Here is a 13,101-nt window from a genome sequence, read left to right as displayed (position 1 = left end):
TTCTTTTAAATCTCTCAAGTAGTGATTCAGTTAACAAATATGGCAAGGAAAGTCGTAAAATGGGGCAAAGCTCACTTAACAAACATCTTGCTTAACAGCAGAAAATTTGGAGTCATTTGTGATCGTTAAGTTTCTCTTAAGAGGTGACTTAATTTGTTTGCATTTTTGCTTTGCTACCACTGGGTGGGGATAAAACTCTAAATAAAAAAAAAAGCAGATTTGGCTGTTCCTTTCTCTGGGCATTTAAGCTTGCAATCCTCTGCAGGTTAGGTAGGGTAGAAATTATGATCATCATCATCCTATCACGCATTGACGTGCAGATATTCCTGATGATGCTATTTCTGGGCTGTTATGACGAGGCAGTTTGTGCGGAAAAGGTGCAGGGTTCTGCCTCCTGTTCTTTGGGCCTGATGCTTTCCACCTCCACCGATCGATCCCTCTGGCTCGGACCAGCAGCAGTCTGAAGTCGAAGCAAAGATCCAGCTGGTGTTGTGAGCTTATCTGCTCCGCAGAAGCCCCAACGTTTAAGGTTTTCTGTAGATGCTCAATCGGTGGCACAGATGAAGAAAGTTGTCCATGAGTACATAGGTTTGGGCAAATTTTGCATCGTATCTGGTGACTGAACCTGCCTTCAGGAAGATGGACTTCAGAACTGGCGTTGTGGGATTAGAAGGGAGATTATTTCCAGCAACCATTGATTGATTAATTAATTGATTTGGGGACTGGAGGCTAAAACATATGAAGAACGGTTGCTGGAACTGGCTATGCCTAGTTTAATGAAAAGAAGGACCAGGGGTGACATGATAGAAGTCTTCCAGTATTTCAGGGGCTGCCGCAAAGAAGAGGGAGTCAAGCTATTCTCCAAAGCACCAGAAGGCAGGAGAAGAAACAATGGATGGAAACTAATCAAGGAGAGAAGCAACCTGGAACCAAGGAGAAATTTCCAGACAGTGAGGACAATTAACCAGTGGAACAGCTTGCCACCAGAAGTTGTGAGTTCTCCAACTCTGGAAGTTTTTAAGAAGAGATTGGACAATCATTTGTCTGAAGTGGTGTAGGGTTTCCTGCCTAAGCAGGGGGTCGGACTAGAAGACCTTCAGGGTCCCTTCCAATTCTGTTACTATTCTATTCTATTGCATTCTATTCTATTCTAATACCGTAATACTACCCGTTTTTTAAAAAACAGCTTTGCAGCCATTCAGTCTTTTCCTTAATGACAGGTAGTCCTTGACTTCACTTAGTGAGCTTTTAGTTACGACATGGAAAGAAGTGTCGTATGACCGTTTTTGACTCTTACGACCATTGCAGCATCTCCCACAGTCAAGTGATCAAACTCTGGATGATTGGCAGCTGGCATGGACTTATGACGATTGCAGCGTCCCGGGGTTGTGCGATCCCCTTTTGCGACCTCCTGACAAGCCAAGTCAACAGGGAACCCAGATTCACTTACCGACCAGGTTTACTGACAACTGCAACTATTCACTTAACAGCTGTTGCGAGAAAGGTCATAAAATGGGGGCAAAACTCACTTAACGACGGTCTTGGTTAGCAAGAGACATTTTGGGCTCCTTTGTGGTCGCAAGTGGGGGACTAGTCCTTGACTTACAACTATTTCTTTAGCGACCGTTCAGCACTGAGAAAAGTGACTTAAGGCAGGTTCTTGCTCTCGCGTCATAAAATCAGATGTGACTTCTTACTTAGCAACAATAATGGTTCCCTCTGTGTTGTAAGTCGAGGACTGCTTGTATTTTGCAAATTGCTTCAACAAAGCTGGTTTTTCCTCCCCTCCCACCTGTCCCCCCACCCCTGCCTCCCAGAAAAGGGTTTCTTTTGCTGGCCCTTGTTATTTTTGCCTCGAAGGCTAAAAAAAACACACACAGACACGTAAAAGTCCTTTGCATGTTACCAGACATATTTTATGTTTCACAACAGTGATACATACAGACATAACAGGGGCCAAACTTGATCCCGCCACAGAGAGGGGGAAAAAAAATTAACTATACACAAAGATAAGAGGAAAATAATATATATATTTATATATATATAAAAATTATATATGAACAAATCCCAAAGCTTTTAAAGACGCTGGAGCCTTCTGCAGGGTTATCTCCTTTGAAAAAGCTTTCCCAAAACTCTTTGTCATGCCAGCCAGATTTTTACAGACAGGTCTGGTGTTCAGCCACAGGTTCCCCTTGGCAGTGTTATTCAACTTTGGCGACTTTAAGGTGTGTGGACTTCCAGAATTCTGGGAGTTGAGGTCCACGCATTTTAAAGTCGCCATGGTTGAGAAACATCAAGTTAAGACGCTCCCTGCCAGCTGGAGGTTTATTCCAGATGTACAGGCAGATGATCTTCTGGGGGAATTGCTGCCTCTAATATTCCTGGATTGTCTCCCTGGAGGGACTGCTCAGATGGATTCCTTGCCATCAGAACTTAGGAAAGTGATGTAACAAAAATTGAACCACCTTCCCAGTTAGACGTGTCTGAAACCCCAATTGTCTGAATCCAAAGTGAAGACTTATTTATACTAACCTGATCTTAAAACCAAGGTCACTCTGGATTAACCTAAACTTGGTGTGATAAATTCAATTCTTCAGTGCCTTTTGAATGTATGGGACTTCAGCCCCACCCACCCCGGCCGTGATCTAGGCCGGACTGAATAGGGATGATAAAGGCTGAAGTTCAACGCATCAGGTTTTTGTGGGATTCTGAGAGCGTTCTGAGCTTGGTGGCTTCCTTGAAGACGTTTCATAACCAAACTATGTAACATCATCAGTGCTAGAAGGAGTGTGGCTTGCTCTCTGTAGAGCAAACTCATTGTAGACAGAGCAAACCCCACTTCCCTTCCAGCACTGATGATGTTCCCTAGTTGGGTCATGAAACACCTGCAAGAAAACAGCCAAGCTCAGAGAGCACCAAGGACCCCTGCTCTTCTCCACAACCCTCCTCCCTTTTGAACACTGATGATATTTCCTAGTTGGGTCACGAAACGTCTGCAAGAAAACCACCAAGGACTCCACAGTTCGACTTTGAGCTACAAACATTCTCTTCTACCAGTACATCAGCTTTTGAAAATGGTATATTGTTAAATCATTGGCTTCTAATCTCTAACCAGTTTGTGTAGCTACACATTTTCAACAAAGCTGCCACAAACATGTTCAAAACTCAAAATGTTCCTGAGATGGCACAGCATGGATTCTTAGCCTATATCGATTAAACCCCAAACCTGGAATTGTTAGGTTTGTATAATTGGACATGACCCATCAAAGCGAGCCATGATCTGGTTTATACGACAGGTCAGAGAATGTTTGGGGTCCCACCACGCTGAACGGCCAATAACCCCGGCGTTGTTTTGCCTGGTGCCCCGTGATAAGCAAACCTGGCTTAAAAACAAATTACTGGCACCCATCAGCCCCAGTTGGAAATAGGACGAGGCACTTTAGGGAGGTGAAGACCCCAACTATGGATGTATGGTCTCAAAGGATTGTAGGACAAGGAGAGGATGTTATCAAGGCTTTGGAGCACGGATCTCCAACCTTGGCAACTTTAAGACTTGTGGCTAAGTAACTCTGGGAGTTGAAGTCCACAAGTCTTTAAAGTTGCCAAGGTTGGAGACCCCTGCTTTGGAGGACTTGATGCTGGACCCAACTCTGGGGCACACATCCAGATCGCACAGGGTACCCGGCCAGATAGTTGGACTTCTTTAGCATCGAGATAAAACAAGGATCTACTGGGCCAGAGGTCTCCAGGTTTGGCACCAGAGAATGTTGAGCAAGGGTGAACCTCAAGGAGACCTGCCCACCAGGCAAAACTTCTCCAGGAGGCAGGTTCCAGACCTCAATCTTATCAATGCTGGCTGGCACAACAACCATATGGGCGAAAGGCGATGTGTGTGCGTAAAAGGGGTGGCCGGAAGAGCAAGAGGTTGTGTCTCTGGATCGTAGCGAGTTAGAGCGGGTGATCTTCCAGAGACCATTGAAGATCCACTCTTCTCCGTCTAGAAAGAGACGATGGGAGGAGCAGTACGCCAATGTTGGCCGGCTGCCAGTGGGTCAGCCTGCTGTACCCCAATCTCATCAGCTTGGAATACCCCTCAGACTTTGGAATATTTGCTGCTAACATTCCTAGCCAGCATGGCTAGAGTTGGCTGTGATGATGGCAGCAGAAGACCAACACATCTGCAGGGCGCCGAGTTGGGGGAAGAGCAGACCATGGGTGCCACTTGGTGTCCCAAGGTTAGCCCAAAAATGCATTTTCCCCCAAAAATGCAACTGGACTGTCTTGGTTTTTTTTTTTCCTGTTGAAGACATTTTGCTTCTCAGCTAAGAAGCTTCATTAGTTCTAAAGAAGCTTCTTAGATGAGAAGCAAAATGTTTCCAAAGAAAAACATGAAAGTGCAGTTGCCTTTTAGGGACTAGAATGACCGGGAGGATAGAGATTCTCCGTAAATGTTCTGCTTTGGGCTAGGTGGCACCCATCACCAAAGGGACGTGACCACTCGCTTCCCATGACCCATCGTCCACCCATCACCGCTGCAGAGCGGAGGGAAGGTGCCTCATGGCTAGCAATGGAGCGACCGCAACCGAAGACGGGCGGTCTTTTAGGCACGCTGAGCTGCCGCCATCTCCATTTCCTCTGAAGGTCTCTGGAAGGACATCCGTTGCAGTTCCCGCTCAAGGCAGACTCGACGAGCCGAGGGGCTCTTTTGTTGGCGGTTCTGCTTTTCAAACCGAACTCCGAGTCAGGGCTGAGAGGGGCAAGGGGTTCTTAGCACCACTGCCTCTGGGTCATCTGGCGGGGCGGAGGGGGCGCGAGAGAAAAGAGCACCGTGGGCACTTGGGCAGCGCTGCCAGCCAGAGGTCAGATCTCCATCGGGATCAGGCGGGTGGTCGGTCACCCGGCTGGTGTTGGCTGGCAGCCGTTCCAGGTGACTTAGAAAGGGGACAAGAGCACCATGGCCACAACGTGGTCTAAATTCAAGGAGGAACAGAGCACCGTTGCTCAGGGGGAAGAGCTTTAGCACCGAACGTCGCTGTTATGCGACGCGTCCCCAGAAGTACAAACGGCCACAGCAGGCGAGAAACGTTCCCCTTGCAGGCCAAGGGAGGAGGGGTTGTGGACACGGGCGCTGGCCCAGGCGACCCAGAGACACCGGCCTCTTGCTCCTCCTTCCCCGAGAGGAGCTGGTCTGCTGGACGTTTAGAGGAGAAGCCTGCAGGCGGTGGCAGCGTCCAGCTTTGGGGCAGACGATCAGGTTAAAAAGCTACAATTCCTATGATAACAGCGAAACGGCAACGGCAACAATAATCGGGGAGAACCATCATTTTTTTTTTTCCCACCAGGTTCTCTAAGAAAAGAAGGAGGAGGAAATGGATTCGAAAGGTTACACGATACAAAGAAAGCAAAATGGAACAGCAGACGGTCAGTGGAGGCAAAGATGCCCCTTTGCTCTGTGGCTGGGGGATTTAAAATTAGAATCCTAACAAAGTCAACAAAAACGAGAAGAAAAGAGAGAGAGAGAGAGAGAGAGACATCTTATCCTGCGTTCTTCACCTGGCTTTGAAATTCTATTGTTCTGTGCGTGTTTGTCAAGTGCGGCTTTTGAAAAAAAAAAAAAATACAGCTGCCTGAGCCAGTTGTGGCCCGTCGATTTGTGAGATTGCGCGTGCTTGGTGTACTGCATTGGTGTGTGCGCTTGTATCTTGGGTGTACACGTAGGTGTGCGTGAGAGCTTGGCTCGTGACGAAAAGGGAAACAGTCCGGGTTGGTAGGTCCGAGCGGAGCGGGTTCTCCTCACAACCCTCTTCGGCCATCTTCTCGCGTTCTGAACCGCGAAACTTGCAAAGTAACGATGTCGTCGGGAAGGGGGTCCCGTGCTCCGTGGCACCAAGGAGGAACCTACCTTGTGCAAGAGGGTCTGGGAATTAGCCATGTTCTCCCATTCCGCTGTGCCACCGACCACAGCCGGGCTCACTCCTCAACCGGGAAAACGATTGGAAGGGGCCGGATTCGTGGCCGGGTTGGTGTTTTGCGGTTGCAGCTGGTGAAGTTGTTGACGTGAAGGCACGGGTGAACAATGACCGAGGCAAAGATGGTGTCCGGGGCAGGGCCGGCCCCTCTTTAAGAGTGCGGTTTTCTACGCGGCTGATCGGGAAAGAGAACGGGAGTGGGGGAGCCTCCGAAAGAGACCTCACCCGTCCCGTTGCCACCTCTCGCGAGAGGGGGGACTAACCCCGAATTTTTTGCAAAACGGTCATTCCCCAGCTGGATGGGAGCGGGCCCCCATTCTGGAAAACGGGGGCCATCGTGCGTGGACCTGGGCCTGTCCTATGTGGGCCCGTTAACGCCTGTGGATGGGTGCTCCTCCCCCCTACTGAGTGTCCCCACATATGTGGGGGGGGGGGGGTGAGGAGAAGAAAGCACCAAGAGGGATGAAAGAACTTGGCTAAAAGTTCTACAAATATGGAGCTCCTGAAATGGAAATCTTTCTGGGGCTGCTACCTAGCTGGGAAACCGGGCCACTTCTGCTACGGAAAAGTGGGGCTCCCTGGGTCTCCCATCAGCTAAATGACAACCTTACTCGGACACAAGCACCAACGGGACACACACACACACACACATACGCACACCTAAGGGAGGCGTGAGAAACATGGTTTTAGCTTACACTTGTCTCCTATCACTCCGTTTTCCTTATTATTATTATTTTAAATCCAAAGGATTTGCACAGCGGGAGGGGAAAGCAGTGAATTGTGCAGAGTAAGCCTGGTTCGGGACCGGGTGCGAAATCCAACCTTTAACATGCAAAAAAGCTAGGTCAAATTTTGCTGTTAAAAGTAGCAAGGCCTAAGTGGGCTAAGCAACTGAGGGATTTATATATCTATCTATAGCTCGATATAAAAATGAAAAACCCAAAACAAGCAAACTCGTTCTTTTCCTATATTGGGCGCATTGGGGGACCTCCCTCCCAACCCATCGCTAAAGGCATTGACTGACAGAACGTCCCTGGGTATTTGTAGGGAAGGGCTGCGGGGATTTGAAGTGCCGCACGGAGAGGAGAATTTCGGTCAGGGGTCCGATGGGCTATTCGGTCAAGTGTTTAAGCTTGATTTAGACTTCGGCCTCACTGCACGCCAGGGGGACCTACCCTGCCTGTCGTTCGGAGCCGGTTGCGTAGATGTGGCCTTCATAATTCTGCGGACGTGGACGTCCTAGCTACGCGGTGCTTGAAGGACAAAGCGCGTAACAACATAGAAGGTATCCAACAACCAGCATGAAGTGTGTGCATCTCCGCACAATGCGGAGTTGGGATTTGGGAGGTGTGCACCGTCGTTGGCCTATCGTGTTTTCTGATCCTGCCTTCAGGAATATGGACTTCAGAATTGGTTTCGTGGGATTAGAAGGCAGATTATTTCCACCGACCAGAGTCTTTTGATTGATTGATTGATTGATTGATTGATTGATTAGGGCAGGGCTCACCAACCTTTCGAACTTCAGGGACCACTAAATTCATAATTTTAAATCCTGTGGACCACTAATATGAATTTTTAAAAAAGAAAAATAGTATTTAGTGCAATATAAAAATGCAAATAATTTTTCTATGGACCACCAAAATTTTCTCATGGACCACCAGTGGTCCATGGACCACTGGTTGGTGACCACTGGATTAGGGGGGGACTGGAGGCTAAAATTTATAAGCAGTTGTGGTATTCAGCCTGTACCCAGTTCGGGTGAACTGGTAGCGGGTGAATTGTGGGAGGCTCTGCCCACTTGCCTGGACATCACCACTTCTCGTTTTTGACCCTTTGCACATGCGCAGAAGGCTCTGCGCACGCGTGGAGGTGGGTGTACTCACATTTGCGAACCAGTGGCGAAGGTAAGCGAATACCACCGCTGCATATAAGGAATGGTTGTTGGAACTGTATACTTAGATTAATGAAAAGAAGGACCAGGCGTGACATGATAGCAGTCTTCTAGTATTTGAGGGTCTGCCCCAAAGAAGAAGGGGGAGTCAAACTATTCTCCAAAGCACCTGAAGGCAGGAAAAGAAGCAACGGATGAAAACTCATCAAGGAGAGAAGCAACCTGAAACTAAGGAGAAATTTCCTGACAGTGAGAACAATTAACCAGTGGAACAGCTTGCCACCAGAAGTTGTGAGTTCTCCAACTCTGGAAGTTTTTAAGAAGAGATTGGACAACCATTTGTCTGAAATAGTAGAGAGTTTCCTGCCTGAGCAGGGGGTTGGACTAGTTTGCAGTGTCTGCAGCTTAGATGTGTCAATGCCTGCGGGCAGTTGCAACCAAGTTTAAATCAAGCTTTACTCGCTGGGATAACATTACAATGGGACTTACACACTGGCCAACATTCTCCTTCCTGGGCCACCGTTCAAGATTATTTAATTAAGTGCAACCCCTTTATATAAGTATTAAAGCTTTGGGGGGAGTGGGTGGGCCTTCTCAATCCCAAAGACGGGACAAGAGGAAAGGCGAATGGACGTTTTGATAATGTCTGCTTGTCCAAGAAGACGTGGACTTGCAGAATGGAAAAGCGCCTCGGTTTTTTTTTAAGCCCGTTGGGGAGTTCTGTGAACGCGAAGAGTTTGGTTACTTTCTAATCATGGAACTCGGGTATTTCATTGGAAAAAATTGTTTTTCCCATCACGAGCCAAAACAGAGTCACTTTTCCATGCTGCTGGCAAGATTGCAATCGATCGATTTGAAAGTAAAGCAAACCCACTGAGCACCATGAGATTAGCTTCTAAGTAAAACATTCATAAAATCAGGCTTTAAAAAAGTTGGATGGAATTCCTACACAACAGTTTTTCAAACTTTTGAGATGTGTGGACTTCAACTCCCAGAATTCCCCAGCCAGCTTTGCTGGCTGGGGAATTCTGGGAGTTGAAGTCCACCTATCTTAAAGTAGCCAAGTTTGAAAAACCAGCTAATACATCATTACTTTGAACTGAGCCCCACTGATTTTAGTGCAACTTACTTCAAAGTAAGTGTGACGGGGATCGAGGTGTTAAAAACAGAAGAAAGGAGAGCACCGTTTGGAAATTTCAATTCCCCTTTCGTTAAAGTAGAAAAAAAAAAAAAGTGATTGAAATATCGACAACAATGTCATTTCTAACAACGGATAACATTTCATAGCACCGGTTCAAACTCACTTAACGAAAAGCGTTTTGTTTTTCCCGTTATCGAAGGTGTTCGTGATCGGCCGTCCACCTCGAAGTTTAGAAACAGAGGACGGCCGTTCTCCTCTTTACGACAAAAAGCTTGTCGTGGAGATTGTCTCTCTTTTTTTTTTTTAGACCGTACTTTTAAGGCTCCTGAAAATTTCTCTTCGGATTTAGGATTTGGCAATCCTTTTTTAGGATTTCGGATTTTGCAATTTTCCTCCCCCCCCCAAATTTTTCTGGAAAGTTTTGACGACTGACAGGTTCGAAATGTTGCATGGGGTGTTGGGTTTTTTATAATTTTTGCGGGGGTTGTTTCCTATTCATGGTTATTTTTCCCCCTAGGCTTCAAAAATTTTCAAGCTAGCCCGTCTTCCCCAATCCGGCTGTTTCCAGAGGTGCTTTGCTGTGCTTGCCGTGCCATCTGGCCGAGTCACAGATCTGCTACCTGCATTCAAAACACACCTGGTGACTGCTTGATCAGGGAAGCTGGCCTGCTTTCTTTAAAAATAGGTGTGGGGTTGTGTTTTTTTTTTCCTCTGAGAGTTTTCTTTCCAGCTTGCCTTGTGTTCTACACAGCATCTGATTTCCTCCGCACCGAACGTGTGCAGAACTGAGACCGTTTTGTAAACAGAGAGAAATCTTTTAAGTAGACCCCGATGGGGCCGAAGCACCAGCGTTCTGTTCTGGCCATCTTAAGAGGGGAAAAGATCACGCTAGAGTCCAGGACAGGTGTTCTCACCTGGCCAAAATGTCCTCTAAGGAGCAGAAGCTCCGAGGACCTCTCTGGTTTTCCTTTACAAAAGGTGAGACCTTGGTTTGAGGTCAATGGGAGGCACCGTAAGTATTTTGGGGAAGTCGTGGAGAGGCCAACGTGGATGTTCGCCCTGTTCTCAGAGTAGGTCCTCCACCACTTTTCACCTCCCTCAAAGGGGTGAACCCCTCCCTTCCGCCCGAGGAATGGCTGATCTTACAGAGCCTGGGCGAATTCTGAAGGATCTGTCCTAGCGAGCTGAGGACAGAGGAGAAGGTACAGCCCCATGGGTTCTGAGTCTCCCAAGGGGTAGCTGCACCGCTCTTTCTCGTCTGGGGGGATCCCTCTGTGGTGCTTTCTCTTCCTTTGGGGGATGAAGAGAGCAGACCCCTCCGGGAATCGGTCCCACTCCTGGCCCCCTTCCTCTTGGTTCAAGAACATTCAGGTGGATAAGCACCAAATGAGGTGGCAGAGACCTTCCTCCCAACCGTCTCCGGAGGGGAGAGGCTGCCTGGGGAAGGGGACGGGACTGAGGTAGGAAGAGTCCTAAGAACGCCAGTGGAGGGTGGACGGGCGGGGAAGGGGCCGGGAGGGACCCCTCCCCGAGGGCATTTGGTTGGATTTGGTTCCGGGTGTCCCATCTGCAGAGCAGGAGTGTGGGATGAAGGTGCGGTGGGGGGGCGGTCAAGGGCGCCACTTCAGGTGGCCTGGTCCAGCTCCACCAGGAGCTCCTCCCCCAGCTGGAAGTGCTCTCCACCACGCCCGGAGACCTCCTCCTCGCCATCATACAGGGCCAGCTGGGAGAGCGCTGGTCCGTCCACCACGAAGGGCAGCATGTCTCCTAAGAGGCCTGGGGTCAGAGAGCCGGGAGGGCGAGAGAGAGAGAGAGAGGTCATCAGGACTTCCTTTAATGCGTCCCCCTCCAATCTAGCCGTGGTTAAGATGCCTTGAGACAATCGCGAAAATCCCAGCCGGGAGAGGAGGAAGCGTCAAGCCGGGGATGTAGCCTTGAGTCCTTGCACAGCTGCAAGAGGCATAAGCCTGACTCGCCTAAATTCCACGGGAGCTTATCTGGTTGTTCCCCAGGGAAGGCAAGCAGTCTAGGGAGATTCTCGCAATATAGGTAGAGCACAATAAAGTTGCTGACTTGGCCCTTTCGTGAGTGGATCCGATTGCTTGTGCCTGACATAACTACATCTCCCAGGATTCACGAGGATGTCCTGGCCAACCATCACTGAGCTCCTTTTTGGTACCCCATCATCAATGCTAAACGGAAGTGGGGTTCCTTCTCTCTTTAACTGTCAAGAAGAAAACATCAGACCACCCACACTGTCGGGGCAAGCTACCAGTATATCAAAAAAAGAGGGCAAACCCCATTCCCTTCCAGCACTGATGATGTAACCTAGTTGGGTCGTGAAACATCTGCAAAACCACCGAGCTCGGAGAGCACCAATTATTCCACAATCCTCCTCCTCTTCATCCTTCCCCTCCTCTTTGCATTCTCCTTCTCTTACAATCTGCAAACTCGCCCCCCCCTCACCCTTCTAACACTGATGATGTTACCCAGTTGCCTCATGAAACTTCTGCAAAACCACAAAGCTGCCGTCAGGGACCCAAGCCATGAGAAATATTCATTCAGGACCGCCGGGTCAAAGGGACAGAACAGGGGGCTCTGTGCTGACCCCGCCAAGCCTTGTTCGCCCAACCGCTCAATTCTAGATCCCAGTGGCACTCACCCATGGGCTCCTCCAGGGCCAGCAGCTTCTTGCCCAGGGCCATGGTGCCCCCGCAGCCCCGCTCAGACCGGGCGTCCAAACACTCTTCCACACTGAGTAGAAAGCCCTGGCAGAACAGAAGGTTGTCTATCACAAAGGAATTCTGTGTGGGCGCAAAAGAAGATGTGCCAGCTTTATCCCGGGCGACCTACTTCCCAATGCATGGGGCACCTCGGAACTTACCAGGCTAAGCGAGGGCATCAGGAATCCCTCAGCCTCATGGTTATGGGCACGCTTGGGGGGGCTGGTCTCCAGGAAGAGATCTCTCTCTTCGTCCAGGCTAATCTCCCGAGTCCTGTTGGGAGAACGGCGGAAAACTTTAGCCAAACACGGGTGCAAACTGAGGAGGGAGATGGGCATCTCTAAAAGCAAAATGGCTAATTTAGGACACATGGTTTAGATCGACGTTTGTCAACTTTGGCCACTTTTAAAAAGGGTGGACTTCAACTACTAGAATTCACCAGCCAACCATGGGGGGAATTCTGGGAGTTGAAGTCCACCCATCTTAAAAGCAGCCAAGGTTGAGAAACAGTTTTCAATACGAGCAGATTAAAGAATTATTGCCACAACGTCACCCCCATTCCTCAAAACAATTTTAATTTTAACTTCCCAATTTTAATTTGTGTGTTATTGCCCTCCAAATTTCTGATACAATTAAAGTCAGCGATTGACCTCTTCCTCCCGCCCAAGGGAGACCTCTGGCCATTCAGACTGGTCCCATCCTGCACAGACTGGATCTTGACCGATGCCACCATCTCCACCATCTGGCCTTCTCCGCAGGGCGAATTGGCCAAAGGGGTCTCGATGGGGCGGCCTTGGCTCAAACTGCTGTCGCTGCCCCAGCGGGGAAGAGGAGCTGGTTCCGGTGGGCGCGGAGACACCCCATGGAAACTGCGAGAACGAGGCCTCGGAGGGGGTGAGGTGGGCCGGGGTCCTGCCCCCGGATCGCCTCGTTTCTCGGTCAGCCACGGCGGATGGTCGGTGCTGCTGAGCTGAAAATCGTCGTCCATCGAGATATAAGGAGCCAGCATCTCTAAGTCGAGGCCTTCGTAATCCTGCAACAGGGAGCAGAGAGTTCTCGGTAGAGGAAGGAGCCAGACAGAATCTAGAATGGCTGCAGGAACTGGGTATGTCTAGTTTAATGAAAACTATAGGGATAATATGATAGCAGTCTTCTAATTTGAGGGGCTGACATGAATAAGAGGGGGGTCAGGCTATTCTCCAAAGCACCAGAAGAGAAGAAACAACGGATTGAAGCTAATCAAGGAGGAAAGCAACCTGGAATTAAGGAGAAATTTCCTGCCAGTGAGAAAAATTAATCAGCGGAACGGTTTGCCACCAGAAATTGTGGGTGTTCCATCACTGGAGGTTTTAAAGAAGAGATTGGACAACCATTTGT

General features: G+C 49.0%; 1 protein-coding gene across 4 annotated transcripts in view; it reads right to left on the bottom strand.

Moving 5' to 3' along the window:
* Positions 1-1,891: 1,891 nt before the first annotated feature.
* Positions 1,892-13,101, bottom strand: part of HIF3A (hypoxia inducible factor 3 subunit alpha) — a 43,757-nt gene continuing 32,547 nt past the window's right edge. For all 4 annotated transcript variants that reach the window (XM_058195226.1, XM_058195228.1, XM_058195227.1 and 1 more), the window contains exons 12-15: positions 12,375-12,757; positions 11,886-11,997; positions 11,664-11,769; positions 1,892-10,777 (exon numbers count right to left, since the gene is read on the bottom strand). In XM_058195226.1, coding sequence (XP_058051209.1) covers positions 10,626-10,777; positions 11,664-11,769; positions 11,886-11,997; positions 12,375-12,757 — 753 coding nt within the window. In that variant the 3' untranslated portion in view covers positions 1,892-10,625. The remainder of the gene's footprint in view (positions 10,778-11,663; positions 11,770-11,885; positions 11,998-12,374; positions 12,758-13,101) is intronic.

This window comes from Ahaetulla prasina, chromosome 10 (assembly GCF_028640845.1).
Source record: "Ahaetulla prasina isolate Xishuangbanna chromosome 10, ASM2864084v1, whole genome shotgun sequence".
NCBI lineage: Eukaryota > Metazoa > Chordata > Lepidosauria > Squamata > Colubridae > Ahaetulla > Ahaetulla prasina.
Note: the sequence above shows the minus strand (reverse complement) of the source record. Positions and strands in the feature narration are given on the sequence as shown.